Below are 17449 nucleotides of genomic sequence, written 5' to 3' on the forward strand. Positions count from 1 at the left end.
ACGGGCGACGAATTTTGTTCTGTGCGGTCAGCGCGTGCCGCATGCGCACAGTTCTGTTTCCGCCTGTTCGTCTCGGCCGTCCGCAACAGTTCTCTGGTTTGGGCTGCTTTGATCGCGCGCGTGAAAGACTTGCGGGAGAAATGCAACGGCGACGCCTTTGTTGCGCCCTTGGGTGGTGCCAGAGTGCCCGGAGCCAAGGGAGTTCGGCACGGCCAACGTTTATAGATATCCATAAACGTGGGGCACGCTCCGGAGCGCTCTTTCGATGTCATGAGATCTCGCTTGCTTGATGAATTCGTCAATTGCAGTATGTGTCATAATGTAATTAGTTAAAAAAGTCGGTTCGCGAAGTACTTATTCAATTATGCATTTTGATTGCTTGCGCAAGTAATGTCCTCCTGCTCGAGTAATCCAGCTCAATAAGTAGATTTGTGTTATATTGTGTATTGTGTCTTATATTGTGTAGACTTGTGTTATATGACACACGCAACTTAAAGAAACAAATTGGTATACAGTATGGTGACCTGCGTAGCGTCGTCACAATTCCGAATGTCTTCCTTGTTATATGAGCCTTGGAGAAGACAAGTCCACTTGCCGAAACGTTGGCACCCGCTTTTACCTTGTTCTCGTTTTGCTCATCGTCTTAAATTTCCGTCACCCGCCTTCCCCGTGTTTTCCCTGGATTTCTTTTTATATGGATGGCAATTATTAAGGCCGCGTATCCTTTCCGTATAGAATTATGTGGAAGACATACCGAACCACAAGAATTCAGGTGATATTTTTTTAAAAGCTTACGCAGAGAAGGGCAACCTTAACAGCATGTGAAATAACCTATGTACTTCCGCAGTAATGCGCGGAAATGTCACGTCGATCTCACAATGTAACCTCGCAGCCATTCGCGGTCGCCTCTGCGCGTGGTGCTTCCTCGCAGGACGAATGTCGGGGCGAAGCCTGTGGGCGCATGCATCTCTTGGTATCGTTAATTTCGCCCGTCGGAGATAAATTTCGAGGGACATGATATATGAACGTTCGACAGAGGGGTATGCATAGCCGGCAGGAAATTGTGACACTCTCCGCTCCCCTTCACCGTTTCGCTCCGTTTTACTTCGTTTCGTAAGTCTTGTACTTTTGTCGGAGCTTTGTATGAATCCATCGTGTTGCTATAGGTGAACCTATAGGCCGACGGAAATGTCTTTATTGTAGTGGGCATCTTAGAAGACTCGGTAAAAAAAAAAAACAAAAAAAAAACGCTCCACATCGGCAGACCCCTTTCTAGTGTTTGTTCGGTTCCTGTTGCTTTCTTTCTCTTCTGTTCTTTCCTTTATTTTTCCGAAGGATGAAATTGACTGTCAGAGTGAGAATGAATGATACGGGCGCGGCTATTTATGGCTACAATATCGCTATGACTGTGCACCCATTAGCAGCCTATCGTTACGAAAAAAATTTCTCTCTCTCTCTCTCTCTCTCTCTATATATATATATATATATATATATATATATATATATATATAAATAAAGTGAGGGTCTGCCGAGACCCGGTAGTTGAACAGGAACTTGTAGGTTGAGAACGCACTAACGAAAAAAAAAAAAGAAAACATGCTTTATTTCCTACGTTTCGGCCGGGCTCCGGCCGAAACGTCGAAATGAAAATATCTAATTCATTGGGCTCTGACCCGCACTAATCTGCCGAAAATGTCGCAATCAACCCGTCCTGTATAACTTTAGAGAGAGGCAAACATCCAGTGGGCGGCGGTGCAGAGAGCGAGTGTTTGATGAACTGAGACGACCTACTCCATTAATCATCCGCTGCCTGCCTACACATACCGTTGGGCTCCGTGAGCCTAATCGCTTAGCTACGCATTCGGCCGGAAGAATACGTCGTCGTCGGAAATAAGGAAGCCGGGGGGCAAAACAAAAGGGAGCCTTGCGCTTGAAAATTTCAAAGCGGGTCAGCCCCGAGCGTCGTTGCCCGCGGCGACGGCGCATCGATCCGCGTCGGCACGTACGTATACTACACACGGCGGCGTGCGCCGACCTGTGGAGCCGCTCGCCGCACCCGCGTATATACACGGTCGCTGATCGCGCGACGGATTCGCTTCCAATTCGGCGATCATCCCTCGGCCCAGCGGAGAGAGCGCCCTCGATGGTGGCGCGAGTTTCCCATCTTGTCAGGCAGCGACTGTTCCGCGGCCGCGGGTTCCTTAATTCCCCAAAAATCCTTAATGGAAACAGTGGTGCTGCGGTGCTGCTTCGGGCGTGCGAATGCCGGGGAAATGCGGGCTCCTGATTCACATTCGTCTCGACGAAACAGAGCGCGTTGGCGACGTGTCCGGCAACTTCAGAAGGTTTTGTCGTTCGAGGTGCTCTTTGACCTCGGATGCCGATATCCACCTTACGCCAATAAGCACCATGAATAAGCGTAAAGATGCCCTAGCTGCCAACACATTTCCTTCAATACAGAGAACAAGCGAGAATGAATGCGATGCCTTCCAATGAATTTATTCACACGGAGCTTTTTTGAAAAGGACTTAATAATAACGAAGCGCTATGCTTAATTTTCCCATTCTCCCAATATTATGTCTCTAGTTAACTGAGGCGGCGCCGATTAGCAGTGCCAGCCTATTACCTTTTTCGTACATTTTCTTTTTTTCTTAGGTGCACTTATGGTAACCTTTCAAGTTTGGCGTCCGACAAAGACGCCGGAGAGCTACAAAGAAGCAGTAAGAGGACAGACGTGACAAGTTAACAGCTGCCGCTTCCCAGTTTTGCTAGAAGATTGGAAGAGCATGCATGCTTGCATGCATGAACTTTCGTTCTGGAAAACCACATAATCGCGAACAATCTCACTGTGCCTATCGCCTGTGCGCTTTCGCGCCTGTCTATGACGTCATGGGAGGGGGGTTATAATACGGGGGACATCGAGAACCACAGGAGAGAAAAGGAGAGAGAGAATTGTTTCTTATGTGGATTGTGCGCTCCCGTGCTGCGGTGAATAAAATGGCTCGCGTGTTCTTCGCAACATTAATAGCTACAATCGCGAGCCGCGAAAGTGTTCAGGGCCCTTTTAAAACAGTCTGCACGATGCTTTTGGTGTTGCGTTACTATGAGCAATTTATGTTGAAACACGAGTGCTCGGTGTTATAGTATATAGAGTTATATTAACTGTGTACGGAGCCGCCCGTGGAAATGGCGAGTAGGTATGCGTTTACTGTTTACTATTCTCACCCGTTCCCTTCTGAACGCATGCCTTTCGTGCTGTATACCACATCTCCTATAATTAGCACCACATGGAAGAAAGGAAAAAGGAAGAAGAAACATCTCAGTATATCTAAGGTGGTAGTTTGGGCTTGCTGGTGATCCATTAAGAGCATTGGACGTAGCGTGTTTGGAACAAGGACAAATGAAAGATTGACGTGATACGCTCTGCGCCAATTGTGTCCTGTCACTTAATCTGTCCTCCTCCGCGACGGGATGCGTCTAATGATCGTAATGGATCTGTATCTCTTAATTGAGACTCGAGCAGCATGGTGACGTAACGGCGATTGCTTCCAGAGTTCACTGACCCGAGGTGGAGTGAACACGTGGGAGTCGCCCTGCTGCTTTGGACGCATAAGGTTGCTCAGGCGGCCCGAAACCGAAAAAAAAGAAAAGAAACTGAATGCGACCGGCCGGGACACGGTAGCAAATCATGCCTGCAACTCGCGCCATTTGGAGCAAGGTGGCTCAACTGCTTATGCGTATACAGGAGGGGTGCATTCTGCGAAGCTTTCGCACTGCAATGAGGACACGCTCTTTTCGGGGAAGTGTTGAACACGGCGCCCTGCTCGAATGCAGGTCTGGACGTGGAGCTGTACTACGTGAAGGAGGGCCGCCGCAACGAGTACGCGCTGGGCTTCGTGGTGCCCGTGCCGGCCAACGTGTCCGAGCTCGAATTCGTGTGGCAGGCGCTCGGGCCGCTGCCGCTCGCCTACGCACTGGACGTGCAGGTATGTTGCGCACTCTCTCGCGCTCATAGTATACACATGGCGTCGCACGTACGTCGGCCTTGCGTCACGCGCACGCAGGCCACGATAAAAGTTGTGACGCTTCTGTTTTAGCTATTGTTGCCGATAGTTATTCCAACGTTAACGTACGGGGCAGGAGAAGAAAGCACCTTATTAGTATTCTCGTGTAAGACCCGGTTAATCTGGGTTATGTCGGTAGCTTTTACGCACATAAAGGGAAAAAATGCTATACAGACACTGTATATGCTTAATTTCGTTGAGTGTTTCCAGGTCTACGTTAGAACGTAAAGGCACTGCAGCAGCCCATCTAGTAAGGATGTTTGCCCAGCCTGTCCGTTGAACATTCATTCCGCGGGGGTTAAGAGACCAACCAGCGTGGGCGCACCTGAGAGGTCCCAGTAAATTACGGGAACGTCATACTGAATAACATGCGTGATGGTTGTAGACAGGACTGTGTGGAAAAACGGGGGGAGGGGGGGGGGGTTCGAAAAACGAAACACGTATATACAGCAAGCACTGGCGCCGACTTCCAGCTATATTTCAGGAAGCCAAACATGCATCATATATAAACGTACAATCGCGAGGAAAAGTTTGGAAATCACGGCATCAGCAAAAAAAAAAAAGATGTTTCGGTGACTTGTCCTATTGACGACGCCGTAAACGTGGCGTCAAGCGAGCTCTGTCTTGGCACAGTGCCAGGATGCGGGAGGGTGCGGGACCAAATCCCGACCGCGGTGGCCGCCTTTTGATTGGGGCGAAGCGCAAGAACGCCCGTATACCGTTCATTGGAAGCATTTCGTACGCGTTAAATAACCTCAGATGGCCAATATTATTCCGGAGGCCCCCCACTACGGCGTGCCTCATAATGATATCTTGGTTTTGCCACGTAAAACCCCGGCATTTATTTATTTTTTATCCTCGAAAGAGATTGACCGAGAATATCACTCCAGACTCGGTGTATTACGCCAGCGCTACGAGCACCGCTTCGGCCCTCCCGCAGGTGAACGAAGGCCGGGGCCACCGCGCCTTGGGCGCGCCGTCCCTGGACGTGTCCCCACGGGGCACGCTTCCGGCGGCGCCGCGCAGCTTCCGGGTGCGGCTTCCCTGCACGGGCCTCGCGAGCGCCGAGGTGCCCGTGCGCATCGTGCTCAACGTGTCCGCGGTTGCGCCGCCGGACGCGCAGCTCTTCCACCACGACGGCCGGCTGCTGCAAGCCGCCGGCTACGACCTGCCGCCGGCCTACTATGGGACCCGGCCCGCGAACACTTCGGTGTCGCTGCCGCGGAACAAGATTTGCGCCAAAGGTGCGTTGTCTTTGGTCTCGTATGTGCCGACAACCGGTGCTTCGACCGACTCTTGCCGCACCGCGCGTGAACCCTTTTCTCTGCCTACCACGATCGCCGGCATGATCCGTGCCGTGCACTGCTTGCCACGCGGCAGACTACGCGCAGAGAGGCGGCTTCGAAACCAAAACAGCAAGTATAGGTGGGTAAATTGAAGCTTCTCTTTGTATCGGCGACAATCACCGCCTGGACGTAAAAGGAAATGTACGCAACTCTTTCTCGCCTTGGTATCACCATTCTCCGCCATTCCCACCGCATTTTCTTACGTTTTCCGTATTTCCTTATTTTAAATGCATTTGAGACCTGATTGCTTTGATTATCTGGGATGGAATGGCATTGCTCATTCTTTTGCTTGGCTCAGTCCTTTCCTTGGCTTGCGTGTAGCAGCGCTAAATATAATTTTTGTCACACATTTGCTTGTACTCCTCAAACCTTTAGACTAAATAGTAACGTAGTTCTATATAGACTAGAAAAAAATACTTTCTTCGGAACGTTTTCTTTAGTCGTCATGTCTATCCAAGGATATCCGGTAGGTTTCCCCGGAGTCTCTTACCTTTTGTTCTTAAGATACTTGCGTATTTCGTGCCCCACCTTAGAGACATTATAGATCTGTAAGGCCACTATCCGCACTGCGACGATACGGGATTCTGAAAGTAATCCACCCGTTGCTTTTCCTCCATTTGCCTCAACCGTTATCCACGCTGGCTTTTTTTCCTCCTGCGCTTCAGCTGTGGACGCCACCATCATACGTCTTCTCAGCCTTGCTGACGCCCCGTGCAGCTTATTCGCGGGAGGCGGCACACACGACGGGCCTCCCGTTAGTTTCCTAGCTATGATTTCCTAGCGAGCATCGCAGGTGACTGAAACGCAGTCGTGATTCAGTGACGGCCCAAGACACAGTTTGAAAAAGAGACCAAGTGAGATATTACAGTATCGTTGCCTGTAATATACCGAGAAACTGATGCTAAATCGCATGAACCGAGACAGCCCATGGACTTGGAGACGCGACCTTTGTCATCCTGATTGTGCCAATGGCGACAATGCTAACAGCTGATTTTTACAAGTTGACCTCTGCTTGTGTAACAGCGCGCCTCGAGCAGCCATTTTATCGCACACGCAATGTAGTCCTTTACTGTGGACAAACGGTTGATATTGTTGCGCAATTCACTGTGTGCGGCACGTAGCTGCGTTCGGGCTTTGCTTTCGTTAAACACACTCAGCGTAATGTTTTTGGGAGTCACACTAGGCGTGTTCGGATGCAAGAAAAGATCTTGAAAACTTTATTCATGAGTTAGTTGTCTGCAAAGTGCGAACTTCTAACCTTCAAACATTTGCGCACTACAGACCAGAAAACACGCTACACAGATTTGCACCCTCAGTGTCTGCTTCATACGAAACACCTTCGCGGGAATCCTGCCATTCGCTGTTTAGATCACCCTCGAGCCACGCACGCTGTGTAGCACAGTGCATGGCCAGATCGCAGAAACAAGATAGAGACAGCTAAGTGGGATCTAATCATTCCTGAAAACCGATCATATACCTCAAGTCCTGACTGTCCAGTACACCCGTGATAGGGCTAGGAGGCTTTAATTCCCGGTCCTAACATGGGACTATATGGAAAGCTTCTCCTCCTCCTCCTCCTCCACAGCTAAGTGATACCAAGGCTCCACCTTAGCCAATGAGCCCAAGAAAAGCATTGGAGGTAGGCGACTCAGCCGTAGGTGCCATTTGTCCCGGAAGCAAAAACGTGCGTGGCGACAGGTCATAGTCATGAGCCCGAGCGGCAAATTGCAGAGCACCGACACGTCGCGTGAACACCAGAATGTTAGTTTTGCTGTTTAGTGTATTGACTTTCTAAAAAAATTGCGAAGCCATTGCGTGACAAGGTCTCCCGAGTTCTTGGTAGTGAGGAACGCTGTCCCTTTGTACCTCCGAGGCTTTGGAGCACTTTTAAATGGGACCTTACCCGACGTCAGGCCTTGCCACGCAGATGCTGGTTTTAATGCACTACCGTTATGCGACATTCAGTGGCTCAGCCCGATCGCTCGATCTTGTCTAGTGACGAAGATATTGATAAAATTCAAACGGGCTTCGCAAAGACGCAGGTTCTTTAGCCAAGTGACTGATCTTTCTGGGATATACCTTTCCCGCGTATATTTTGTCGTTCACCTTACTCACACACATCTTCAGGTATTTTTGAACTGCTTATATAACATGTCAGGCTCGCAATATTTAGCATATAATAAATAATTGTCTGTAGGTAGTCCCGCTTGCACTTCTTACTTTGAAACTTCTTCCTGTGACTATGTACTTCGATATTTGTCAATAAAAGTGAAATTGAAATAAATTGCTATACTGAAATCTCTGATGACGGTGCTGCCGAGGTCGGTCCGTCTTACGGTCGTCCACGATCGTTTTGCGGGGGTTAATGCGTGCATGCCCATCACGAGCAATTTGCTGATGGAAGCTTCGCACCCTATTCGCAGACGCGCAGTCTACGGACGAGGTGGCCGGCTTCGTCCACTCGCCGGTGGCCTCGTCCACTTCCTCGTCCTCTCGGTCGTTGGTCGTGGCGGCTGGCTGCTCGTGTGCCGTGCTGGCCGCTCTGGCTCTCACTGCTGCCGTCGCCTGGCTTGTGCGCGTGCGCAAACCCCCGCCCAGGTGAGCACAAACAAAAGCTGTTGCCAAGCGAAGACAGCTGGGCTAGTTGGTTGTGAATAGCAGTATGAAACATCGCTTCAGCGCAGAAATAAACAAAGACGAGCAGAGAACGACAACAAGAACCGGCGTTCTTGCTGTCTTTCTCTGCTCGTCCGTGTTGATTTGTGCGCTGCATGGAACGATGTTTCATAAAGATATTGACGGATCCCACGCACTGTGGGAATCGATGTATGCGAAGCTTTGTATACTGTTTGCTTTGAACTACGATAATTAGCGCTGTTACGGCGGCGAATGGGTATTTTGTTCACCGTTTAGTCCAATGCGAGAGTGGCGAGTTGGTGTAAAACGTCACCTTGCGTGCACCACAGCTGTTTGTCGGCGTTACACAGGGAGACGTGTTTTCTTGAAATTGTTCATAATCTCTGAGAGGGTTGAGCATTATCATTATGGCACATCGCATCGTGGTAGAAGTGTTCAACTTTAATTGAATTATGGGGCTGTACGCAATTCAATTAATTATTATAATTGTATGTATACTTTCTATACATACATTTGCGGTCTGCACCACGTTTCACTGCGTAGCGAAGATGCTCCTGTTCCGCGCGGCGCTTCTTTCGGGTCTGGGTGTCATCGACTCTGAGTGCACGCTTTGGAGCCATTTTGCTGGCGCGTGTTTACGTGCTTCTTTCTGCACACGTGGCCAGCACGCTGTTGAGACGCCAGCTCAAAGCGCTCACTTTAAGCTACGGACGATTGTAATGTTTACACTATCACAGCCCAGCACGCGTCCTCCACAGCCCAGCACCTGCATTTTTGTCGCAGAGGAGGAGCAGGCAAAGCTCATGCAATACGCACCCGGGATGGATGGATGGATGGATGGATGGATGGACGGACGGATGGTTGGATGGATGGATGGATGGATGGATGCATGCATGCTATGAGCGTCCCCTTAGTAGGGGACGGTGGGTTGTGCCACCAAGCTCTTGTTGTTATATTGCCTAATGTCCTACTTATGTTTAAAAAAAGGAAAATTCGCGGAAGCGAGCGCCATCTGGTGGTGTTGCAAGAAACCCAGCGGCACGCGTGGCAAGACCATTACAGCAGCGCCCGGAAAGTCTGGAAAAGAGGCAAAGAAAGATTAGCTTTAAAGCTTGTTGATTTGCTGATTCCATCCGCTTTATTTCGTTATTTTAAATTTAGAGAATAAATTATCAAGAGGCAACTCCGGTATAGCTATCCAAGAATGCGCTTATCATGCTTTGGGAGGTACTTATTTGTGACACTACACTAGGCGTTTTTATTATTTTCTTTTTTTGAAGTTGCTAGAAAGGTTCCCGTGGTAGAGTGCACAGTTCTAAACATTGAGCTAAATTCATCAATTTTTAAAATAAAAAAAAAACATTAGGCGCAACTAAAGAAAACACCCTACATGTAGAACTATGCGTTATGGGTGGCGCTCCCTCATTTATACCTTGCCTTAACCGTACGCCGGAGCCAACCGGTACTTCGAGCGCCTCTTCCTCAAAGACCAGTTCGGAGCACCGTGCGGCGTCTGCGACCATCTCTGCGACCAGAGGCGCAGCGTCTCAACGAAAGCGTCTCCAAGCTGTCACGGAGAAAGAATGCGAGAACGCTTCCCTTTCCATCGGTATACCACCGTGCGGTTTTTACCGCTAGGTTGAGTTCGGCGCTGGTTAGACACTCACAAGAAATCGTGGTTAGTCCCCCCCCCTCCCCCCTGGAGAAGACGAAACAACTAAACGATTGAAAACGGGAAGGTAGGCGTGCATATTTAGTGTCGGATGAGCGACATTATAGCACCTTGTTGTTTTTCTGTGCCGAATTCCTCACTTAAAACTTTGCGTGAGCAGTTGTGGGTTCAAATCGTCTAACCTTTGTGCTTCACGCCGGGATCTTGAATCGTTGGATCACTTTCTGCTCTTTTGCCCAAGGTACGCTTCCGAAAGGAAACTTAGCGCCACCCCATAATAAGATCGGCTCTTGTTATTTTATCATTTGGTGTGATCAGCCTGGGTCTTGACCGGAAGAAAGTGTGATGTCTGTGCACAACTACATCGCTGCCACAGGCAGGATGACGTGTTAAATGCCATTTTTCATACTATAAACAAACATTTTCTTTTACACATTTATCGCTTTCATCATAAATTGGCCTGCTAACTATTATTTTTATTATGTTGGATTTCTTTAAAATTATTAATACTTGTATTATTTACTAACAAGTTAACGGAAAGATGGAGCCATTTCGTGTTGTTTCCGCCGCTAAGCTTGGCCGATACTCCTCGTGGATACGTGACAAATTGAATAAACAATAACGACGACGCCAATAACAACAACAGTTCGCTGTTTTTCTGCATGAGACAAATTGCCATGCTAACGTTTTTATTTTCGTCAGTACTAAATAGTAGTATCATTACCATCTTTCCTATAATTTATCTATTGATATTCAAAATGCAATAGGAACACATTACTTCATTATGTTTATTTAGTTGTTCATCTTCTATAATTATTTTGTTTCACTTCTTTTATTGAAAAGTTGTTTGTAATTTTTGTCCGCTACTGCAGTCTGACTATTGGCCTATATCTTCCATAGCTGGTTGTTCCATTTGACTTGGAAGAAAACAATCAGACGGCATGTGTATCTGCTGGAATCTAAGCAGTTCTTCTCGCAGCGTTATCAGATGGTCAAATATTTTTTTTTCTGCTCAACAATCATTTGTTATAGTGGTTATTCTGACCCTCTTCTGAAATCCAAAAGAAAAAAAAAGAAGAAAAACGTCAGATTGCCCGCTTCATCGCTGCGTCGGTACTGGTGCGCCTTACACTCTTTTGAATATCTCTGCCCGAGTACGGGAAGTGCGTAATGATCCTGCGCGCACCCGTGCGCACCCGGAAGTGCGCCGACGTCGAGCTACCTTCAGCGCTGTTATATTGTAAACAGTTGTGTGGGTTCTTCTCCATAGCTGAAAATGATGCCACGTACGGCTGTAAGTAGTGACCACGATCAGCCGCAGGCAGAGAAGAATATAATATATAGCCGAAATGAAACTCGGTCCACGGAAGCCTGCGGCCTGTATTTGAACATGGGATGCGCAATATAATAGCCAAGCCTGAGACTACTTTGCGCCGACAATTCCTATAGTGTGTCGCTCAGTGCTCGATAGAGGTCACCTACAGCTGCGCATATGTCATATTACAGTCAGCAAAACGCTTACTTTACAGCTCCGCCACGTGTTATGCTTCGTTTTTACGTCTGCCCAAGTCGTTATACGCGCATATAGCGCAGAAACGCATGATGATGTCCTGCTCTTATTACAGCGACGCTGCTTTGAAAGCAATGTTATAATTAGGGGTTTCGTGGTAAGTTACGCAATCTTTGTTCGTTGCTCTCGGCTCAGTGAGGTTTTCAAGAGCGCTTCGTTTCAAAGCTATATAGAGCGTATCGAGATCAAGCTTGGCAATAATAAATTATGTCTTAGGAAGAACATTTTGGTGCAATTATACGGCTGTGGAAATTTCTGAGTCCCGTAGGAAGTTATTATATTTGTGCTAATTGCTGTTGTTTTCGATGCTTGTCGGGGTACTGAAATATCTGCCGTTTCTGAACTATTCTGGGCATATATCTAAATAAACTTGGTAAAACTTAGGTGTGCCTTTGGGTGAACATGCTGGAGAAATGTAAAAATTTTAGCTAAATTGGGTATGTCATAAAATATTTTCCAAGTGCCGCCGTCAGAGCTTCTAACGCGCCTTCTTCGAGCAGTCAATTAAATTTTGGAATCGTTGCTGTAAGCAAACGGTTAAATATTTGCGCTTGAAGCTTTGTACGCGCGTAATAGAAGTCCTATACACTGTAGGTTTTCTCAGTGAGATCATCCTTTGAATTCCATAAAGTGTTGACTTGAGTGCGTTTACTCTAAGTGGTTGCGCGTTCATGCACGCCGGCGTAACGGACGCCACTCAGCGCGGTACGGAAAATTTTGCAAATAAACTGGGAATCTCAGAATAGTGGCTAGCCAGAAGTGTAAACCGGGAATGCCATCTCCTCGCAAAATCGGGGCACTCATTCCGGGTTGTTCTCCAACCTCGTTCCTCTGTATAAACACATTGCGTCGTTAAGGTCATCGTGCCGTTGAAGGTACACGATTGACGATGCGAGGAAATGACTAATCCGGGCACTCGAGTCGCGTTTCCCATTTTGGCCTGTTTTATAGTGCTCAGAAATAGCGATGGTACCTGCTCTCCCAGCAGGGACGCCCCACTCGAGGAGCCCTCGTGGCAGACTTGGTCTTCACCCGACGGCCGGCCGCTGTCCTGCGGTCCCCCCTGGATGCTGGGTGCGCACCGGGACGACCTGGGCCCGCGCAGGGACCACTCGCCTCCTGCCGTGCGACCAGCGTCGGGGTCTGGTCAGTGGCGATCCCGTGTTCGCTCCCGTGAAAGGACCGAGCGCGCGGTGACTCAATAGTTGGTAGCGTTCTGTAGAGCCAAGTTCCAAATCACGGGGTTGATTCGCAGTGATGGCGGCTGCATTCCGAGGAAAGCAAGAGACGCTCTTGTACCGTGATAGTGTTCGTGGGCACATTGTTGGGAGCCCCAAATACTCAAAATGTATCAAAAACCACTATAATATATTGGAAAACTTCAAAACTCATGTGCACTATCTCGATGTTAAATATGTCAGGTCAGTCGACCAATCGGTCATTCATTAATTACAAGCGGGAACTATATAAAAAAGAAAAATCTATGCGTGTGTGAAATTGATAAAAATGGCGAAGAATTTGAATTTTGATGATATGGAAAAGCAGAAACGAAATTTTTCGCTTGGGCGACCAATCCATCATAGATCAATTGGAAAGAGTATGAACGCCATAAAACGGTGAGGTTTTCCGTAAAGACTCAAGAGTTAGCTAGCGTTTGTAATACTGCGGTTCGTGTGTTTCCGAAAGCACAAGGAACAGATAATGTTACGTTAAACACAGGTAATGTGTGAAAGGAATTGAAGGATTGGAAATACCGGCCACAGAGCAGCACATGTCATTGATGGAAGAACAACCCGACGATATGAGAAGTACGGCGTTCCGTTGCTTTCGCCGTATGGTCTTCCGCTGGCATAGCCAATCAACGCGAAATGATAGTGACCTCCCCGTAAGCGATAAGGTTCAGAAGGCACCTTCCAACTTTCTTTTCCATCAACCTCGCTCCGCTGAATTTATTGCTGTAGTATACAGGAATCAGCACTATAGTTTTCTCGCTTTATATTTTATCTGGCTGTATCATTTTTTCTTTGGTTGTTGTTCACTGTGCCTTTATGTATGCATAATAGTGGGCTTTTGCGGAAATGTTTATGTAACCTTCCGTAAAGTCTTTTAACGCTTTTCGCTAGCATCATCGGCACATGGAAAACCGGAATGAAGCTCGCGTAGGTAGAAATTTTAATATACAATTGTGTTTTGGTGGAACGGGAGAGCTGATGTTGGGTGGCCGCTCAACAAAACTCAACTTTTTCGCAGCTCCGAACCGGTCTGCACTGACTATGACTGTGCGTGTAGCGTTCCCGGTGTATTGCCTCATTCAAAGACATGCCTTCTGTACACAGTTGGGGAGCCAGACACAGTTCATTCAGACTTCACCCAGAGGCTGGCGGAGATCCACGTGGACAGGAGAAAAGTAACGTTCCTGGAAAAGCTTCATCAGGGTAAGCCCCTCTTTTGCAATAAGCCTTACACATGTAAAACTTCTTGGGCGGCTTTAGCAGGTTTCGATGATACGATGGGAATGGGACATTTCGGGCGCATGCCTACTCTGACAGGATGGTGAGAGAGAGAGAGAAACGAAAAAAAGGAGGAGAGGCTAACCAAGGACGTGCCCGACTGCCTAACCTACACTTGGGAGGGGGAAAGGGGAAGAACAGATAAGAAGGAGAGAGAAGTCAGTCATTCGCAGAATCAGTCGCAGAGGAAGGACCACTGCCAAAAGCGCTCGTATAGTCCTTCAAGTAGCCTTCAAGAAGTGCAGAAGGGCTTTTGTGGCCTTTCGCTTGCAAGAATGCATAGGCCATGGTCCCACGATCTTTTCCTCCAAGAGCACTCTGTTATCTAACAAATGCGTGAGAAGGTTACCGTATCGACCCACCAGCCCTTTGCCAGCGAGAAAGGGGTGGAGGGTTAGTGGGCATTTTAGTCAAGTGTGCATGGTGTCCTGTTGTACAAGTTGTACTGGTGCAGTATGGATCGTTACCAGATTGTTCAATTTCCAGTCCTAGTAACATAAGCTCATGCTTAAGCGAGGACTCTTTAGTGTTTCGTACTTGGGAATGTGCGTACACACGAAGCGCTGCGTTTCTGAATTTCCTGACAGTGTCCGGTCCATATGTCGTGCATGCACTGAAATTTCCTCTTTCAGCACGACGCTTTCGTTCTCTTCAGCGAATACGTGTGCGAGTCTGCGTTATATTCGTGCTCGCGATGCTTTCAGGAACTCCTCATGGCTTGCGAAAAAATCGAACGTGCTCGAACACATTCCTTCTTCACATCGTTGAGAAGCATGGAAGTGCAGCGTAGCGTTTAGTTCGTACACTCTGGTGCGCCTTAAAATTGGGGCATTCAACTCAGCTACTGATAGCGCGGGTGCCAGATGGCGAAACTGCGTCGCAGAGTGTATATAGATAGTATATCGGGACGCAGTGGTCTTCTTAACGCGATGTTCAGGCAGCCTTGTCTGAGTGATCATTTTCAGTGAAACTGCGATGGCCAGGCAACCATAACAATAAATCTTGTGACCTTTTTCTTTTCATGTGATGATAAAGTTTAACAATGCTACGGTTTTCTTTAACAACAGCTCGTGAGATCCATGGCTAATGAAGTACTGCATGCATTACATAGCCGGCTTTGGGTCGCAAAATACGGCCCATGCTCCACTACTATCTCGGGTATCGATGAACTGTCGGTATAGCCCCTTAGTGGTATAACCACAGCGCTGCATGTAAGACCTGGTCAGTTAGTCGTACGATAAGTAAATACGTGCGTGCGGTTGGTGCACTTCTCATACGAGAGGAGTAAACTATTCTGTTACATGGGCGTACAGTGCGAAGCAGCAAACGAAACAACATACAAATACAAGTTCTAATCTAACTTCCAACTGAGATTAATTGTGGTATGCTGTGATTCAAACAGGTTGACGAAAAGAGGGAACCAGGCGCAGGAAGTTACAAAACCTAAGCGAGAATGAGGGAGAGGGGAAGTGAAGAAGGAAGGAGGCTGGAAGGAATAGAGTCGAGTGAGAAGAATATCTACATTATACAAGCACAGGAGTACCTTCCGACCCCATTCACCAAGGTTACAGAAAGAACGATAAGTTATACATATCATATGGTCCTGACGATGATGAACGCTTCCACAAGGCAAGCGCAGCTTCGATATAGTGCCCATAGAAAGGGACATTGTAAGCGGGAACACGTGAAATCGGCGAGTTGCCGGACATCTATATCCCACCGGAGCTTGGTTAGCCAGCGATTCACTTGCAGAAAGCAGCGCCGTCAATACCTCTGCATTGCTAATAAATAGCCATTAATTAAGTAGGTGGCGCTATCCGAATGCTGCACGGGGACCATGAACAGTTTTCCACATGTGAAACAAAAACTTTCGGAGATCCAGAGGCTCGAATCAAGACACCCACCATTTAAATGCCAGCTTATTCGAACGAGATAGAGAGAGAGAATAAGCTTTTATTCTGACCAAACGCAGTCTGCGCCCTATAGGTTGGCGTCCTTATTATTCACGGTAGCCGCAGACCATAGCCATCTCCCGTGCCCGTCCGATGAGGCTGCGCTCTCTCTTCTGGGCCGGGTCTGATAGCTTGGCCTCCCACTGCTCTTCGGTTAGTGTTTGGGGGTCTACAGTGCCATTTTTTCGGTCACAACCCCATGTCATATGACATAGGGTGTCTGGGACATTACACTACGTGCACAAGTATGAATGCTGAGTAGATGAGATTCGGTGCAATGGGATACCTTGTAATTTCCTGAGGGTTATCCTCTTCGCTAGTTAGGCTGGGGTGAGGTGGCGGGTAAGTTCTTCTGTATAGCCTGTAGTGTTCCAAAATATCGCTGTACTTTCTCGAGACTTCATCTGTTCTCCTGGGCGCGTCATGTGAGACGTTAAGCCGAACGAAGGCGTCGGCTGCCTCATCCCCCAGCAGCCTCGGGGTCCAAGCGATGCATATTTCTGGTAGGTTGTTCTTTGCCGTTTCCGTGAGGATTTATAGGGCTTGCCAGTGCTTGCCCATAGGTTGAGATGGACAAGGCTGTTGCTGTTTCTTCTTCCGTATCTATTTCTCTTGTTAAGATGCTAGCTATCGCTCTCTCTTTACCCTTGCTGTCGACGACGCTAATCGCATGGGCCGGAGTTCCTGTATATTTTGTTGCCTCGGTGTATCGTGCGTCAGGATTTCGGCCATAGGGTTTTCAGAGAGTCTCTATTCTGGCTTTTCTTCTTCCTTCATGCTGGATTTGATGCATACTTCTTGGAATGGGGGCTACAGAGATGTACTTTCGAATTGTCTCTGGGATTATCCTTTTCGCGTAGCGCAATGTCATATCCTAATCTTCTGAGTGTTGCCCTTCCTGTTTCAGTAAGTTTGAGTCGTTCAAATCGGTTAACTTTGTGTGCTTCAACTAGCTCCTCCCAGGTATTGTGGAGACCTAAGGGGAGTCGTTGTGGGGAGGAGCGTTCAGAGATCGCAATGGCAATCTTGAACCATGCGACGTTGTACTTATTTCCCTTTTTCCCCGCGTCTGGCCAGCTTCAAATTATGAAATACATCTGTTCTTGTTTCACACGACAACGAATCTTAACAAAGTTTCATTAACTAATTTTCAAAGTCAGTGACTGTAGTAATCCTCAAAAGCGAATACATATAGCAGCTTGTAGGGCATTTTGAATGTGTCTTCTATAGGCGAAAGGTTAAGATGTCACGACAGTCGTCTTACAGAATTGATTCGAACACCTTCAAGTAGTGGGTTGCACCAGATAACTTGCCTGCATTTCCATGTTCGAAATCAACTGCGCCTTTCTGGTGTAAAGGAGTGTGAAGCAAAGGTAATGTCTTGGCAGGCTGTTCTACAGAGGAAAGTGGGACTTGTACTGTTTAAGAAAGTTCCTGTTGAAAAGCAAAGGACACCAATCTCTTGCATGTCGAGTTGATCTTGTAGCATCTTCAGACACAACGACTGGCATGAAAATATCCAGCGACTGCAGAGTCGTCTCTGCAAGTGCAAGGAAAGCGATCGATTGCGAGGCCAACGAAAATTTTGACTTTCGGAGTGATGTTTGTGTTTATCAGATCTGGGCAGAGAAATATAGTTGACTCGCATACTTGACGTTATTCTGCGGTGACGAATTAGCAAAAGCTGCTCGTATCTTT

The 17449-nt window shown here is 47.7% G+C and overlaps 1 protein-coding gene across 1 annotated transcript in view; it reads left to right on the plus strand.

The window, feature by feature from the left end:
• The window catches only part of LOC142570276 (tyrosine-protein kinase RYK-like), a 43107-nt gene that overhangs the window by 8708 nt on the left and 16950 nt on the right, over nucleotides 1-17449 (plus strand). The window contains exons 2-6 of the mRNA XM_075678673.1: nucleotides 3835-3986; nucleotides 5005-5308; nucleotides 7834-8008; nucleotides 12275-12435; nucleotides 13626-13724. Of these exons, the coding sequence (XP_075534788.1) occupies nucleotides 3835-3986; nucleotides 5005-5308; nucleotides 7834-8008; nucleotides 12275-12435; nucleotides 13626-13724 (891 nt within the window). The remainder of the gene's footprint in view (nucleotides 1-3834; nucleotides 3987-5004; nucleotides 5309-7833; nucleotides 8009-12274; nucleotides 12436-13625; nucleotides 13725-17449) is intronic.

The sequence above is a fragment of the Dermacentor variabilis genome, chromosome 2 (genome assembly GCF_050947875.1).
Source record: "Dermacentor variabilis isolate Ectoservices chromosome 2, ASM5094787v1, whole genome shotgun sequence".
Taxonomy (NCBI): Eukaryota; Metazoa; Arthropoda; class Arachnida; order Ixodida; family Ixodidae; genus Dermacentor; species Dermacentor variabilis.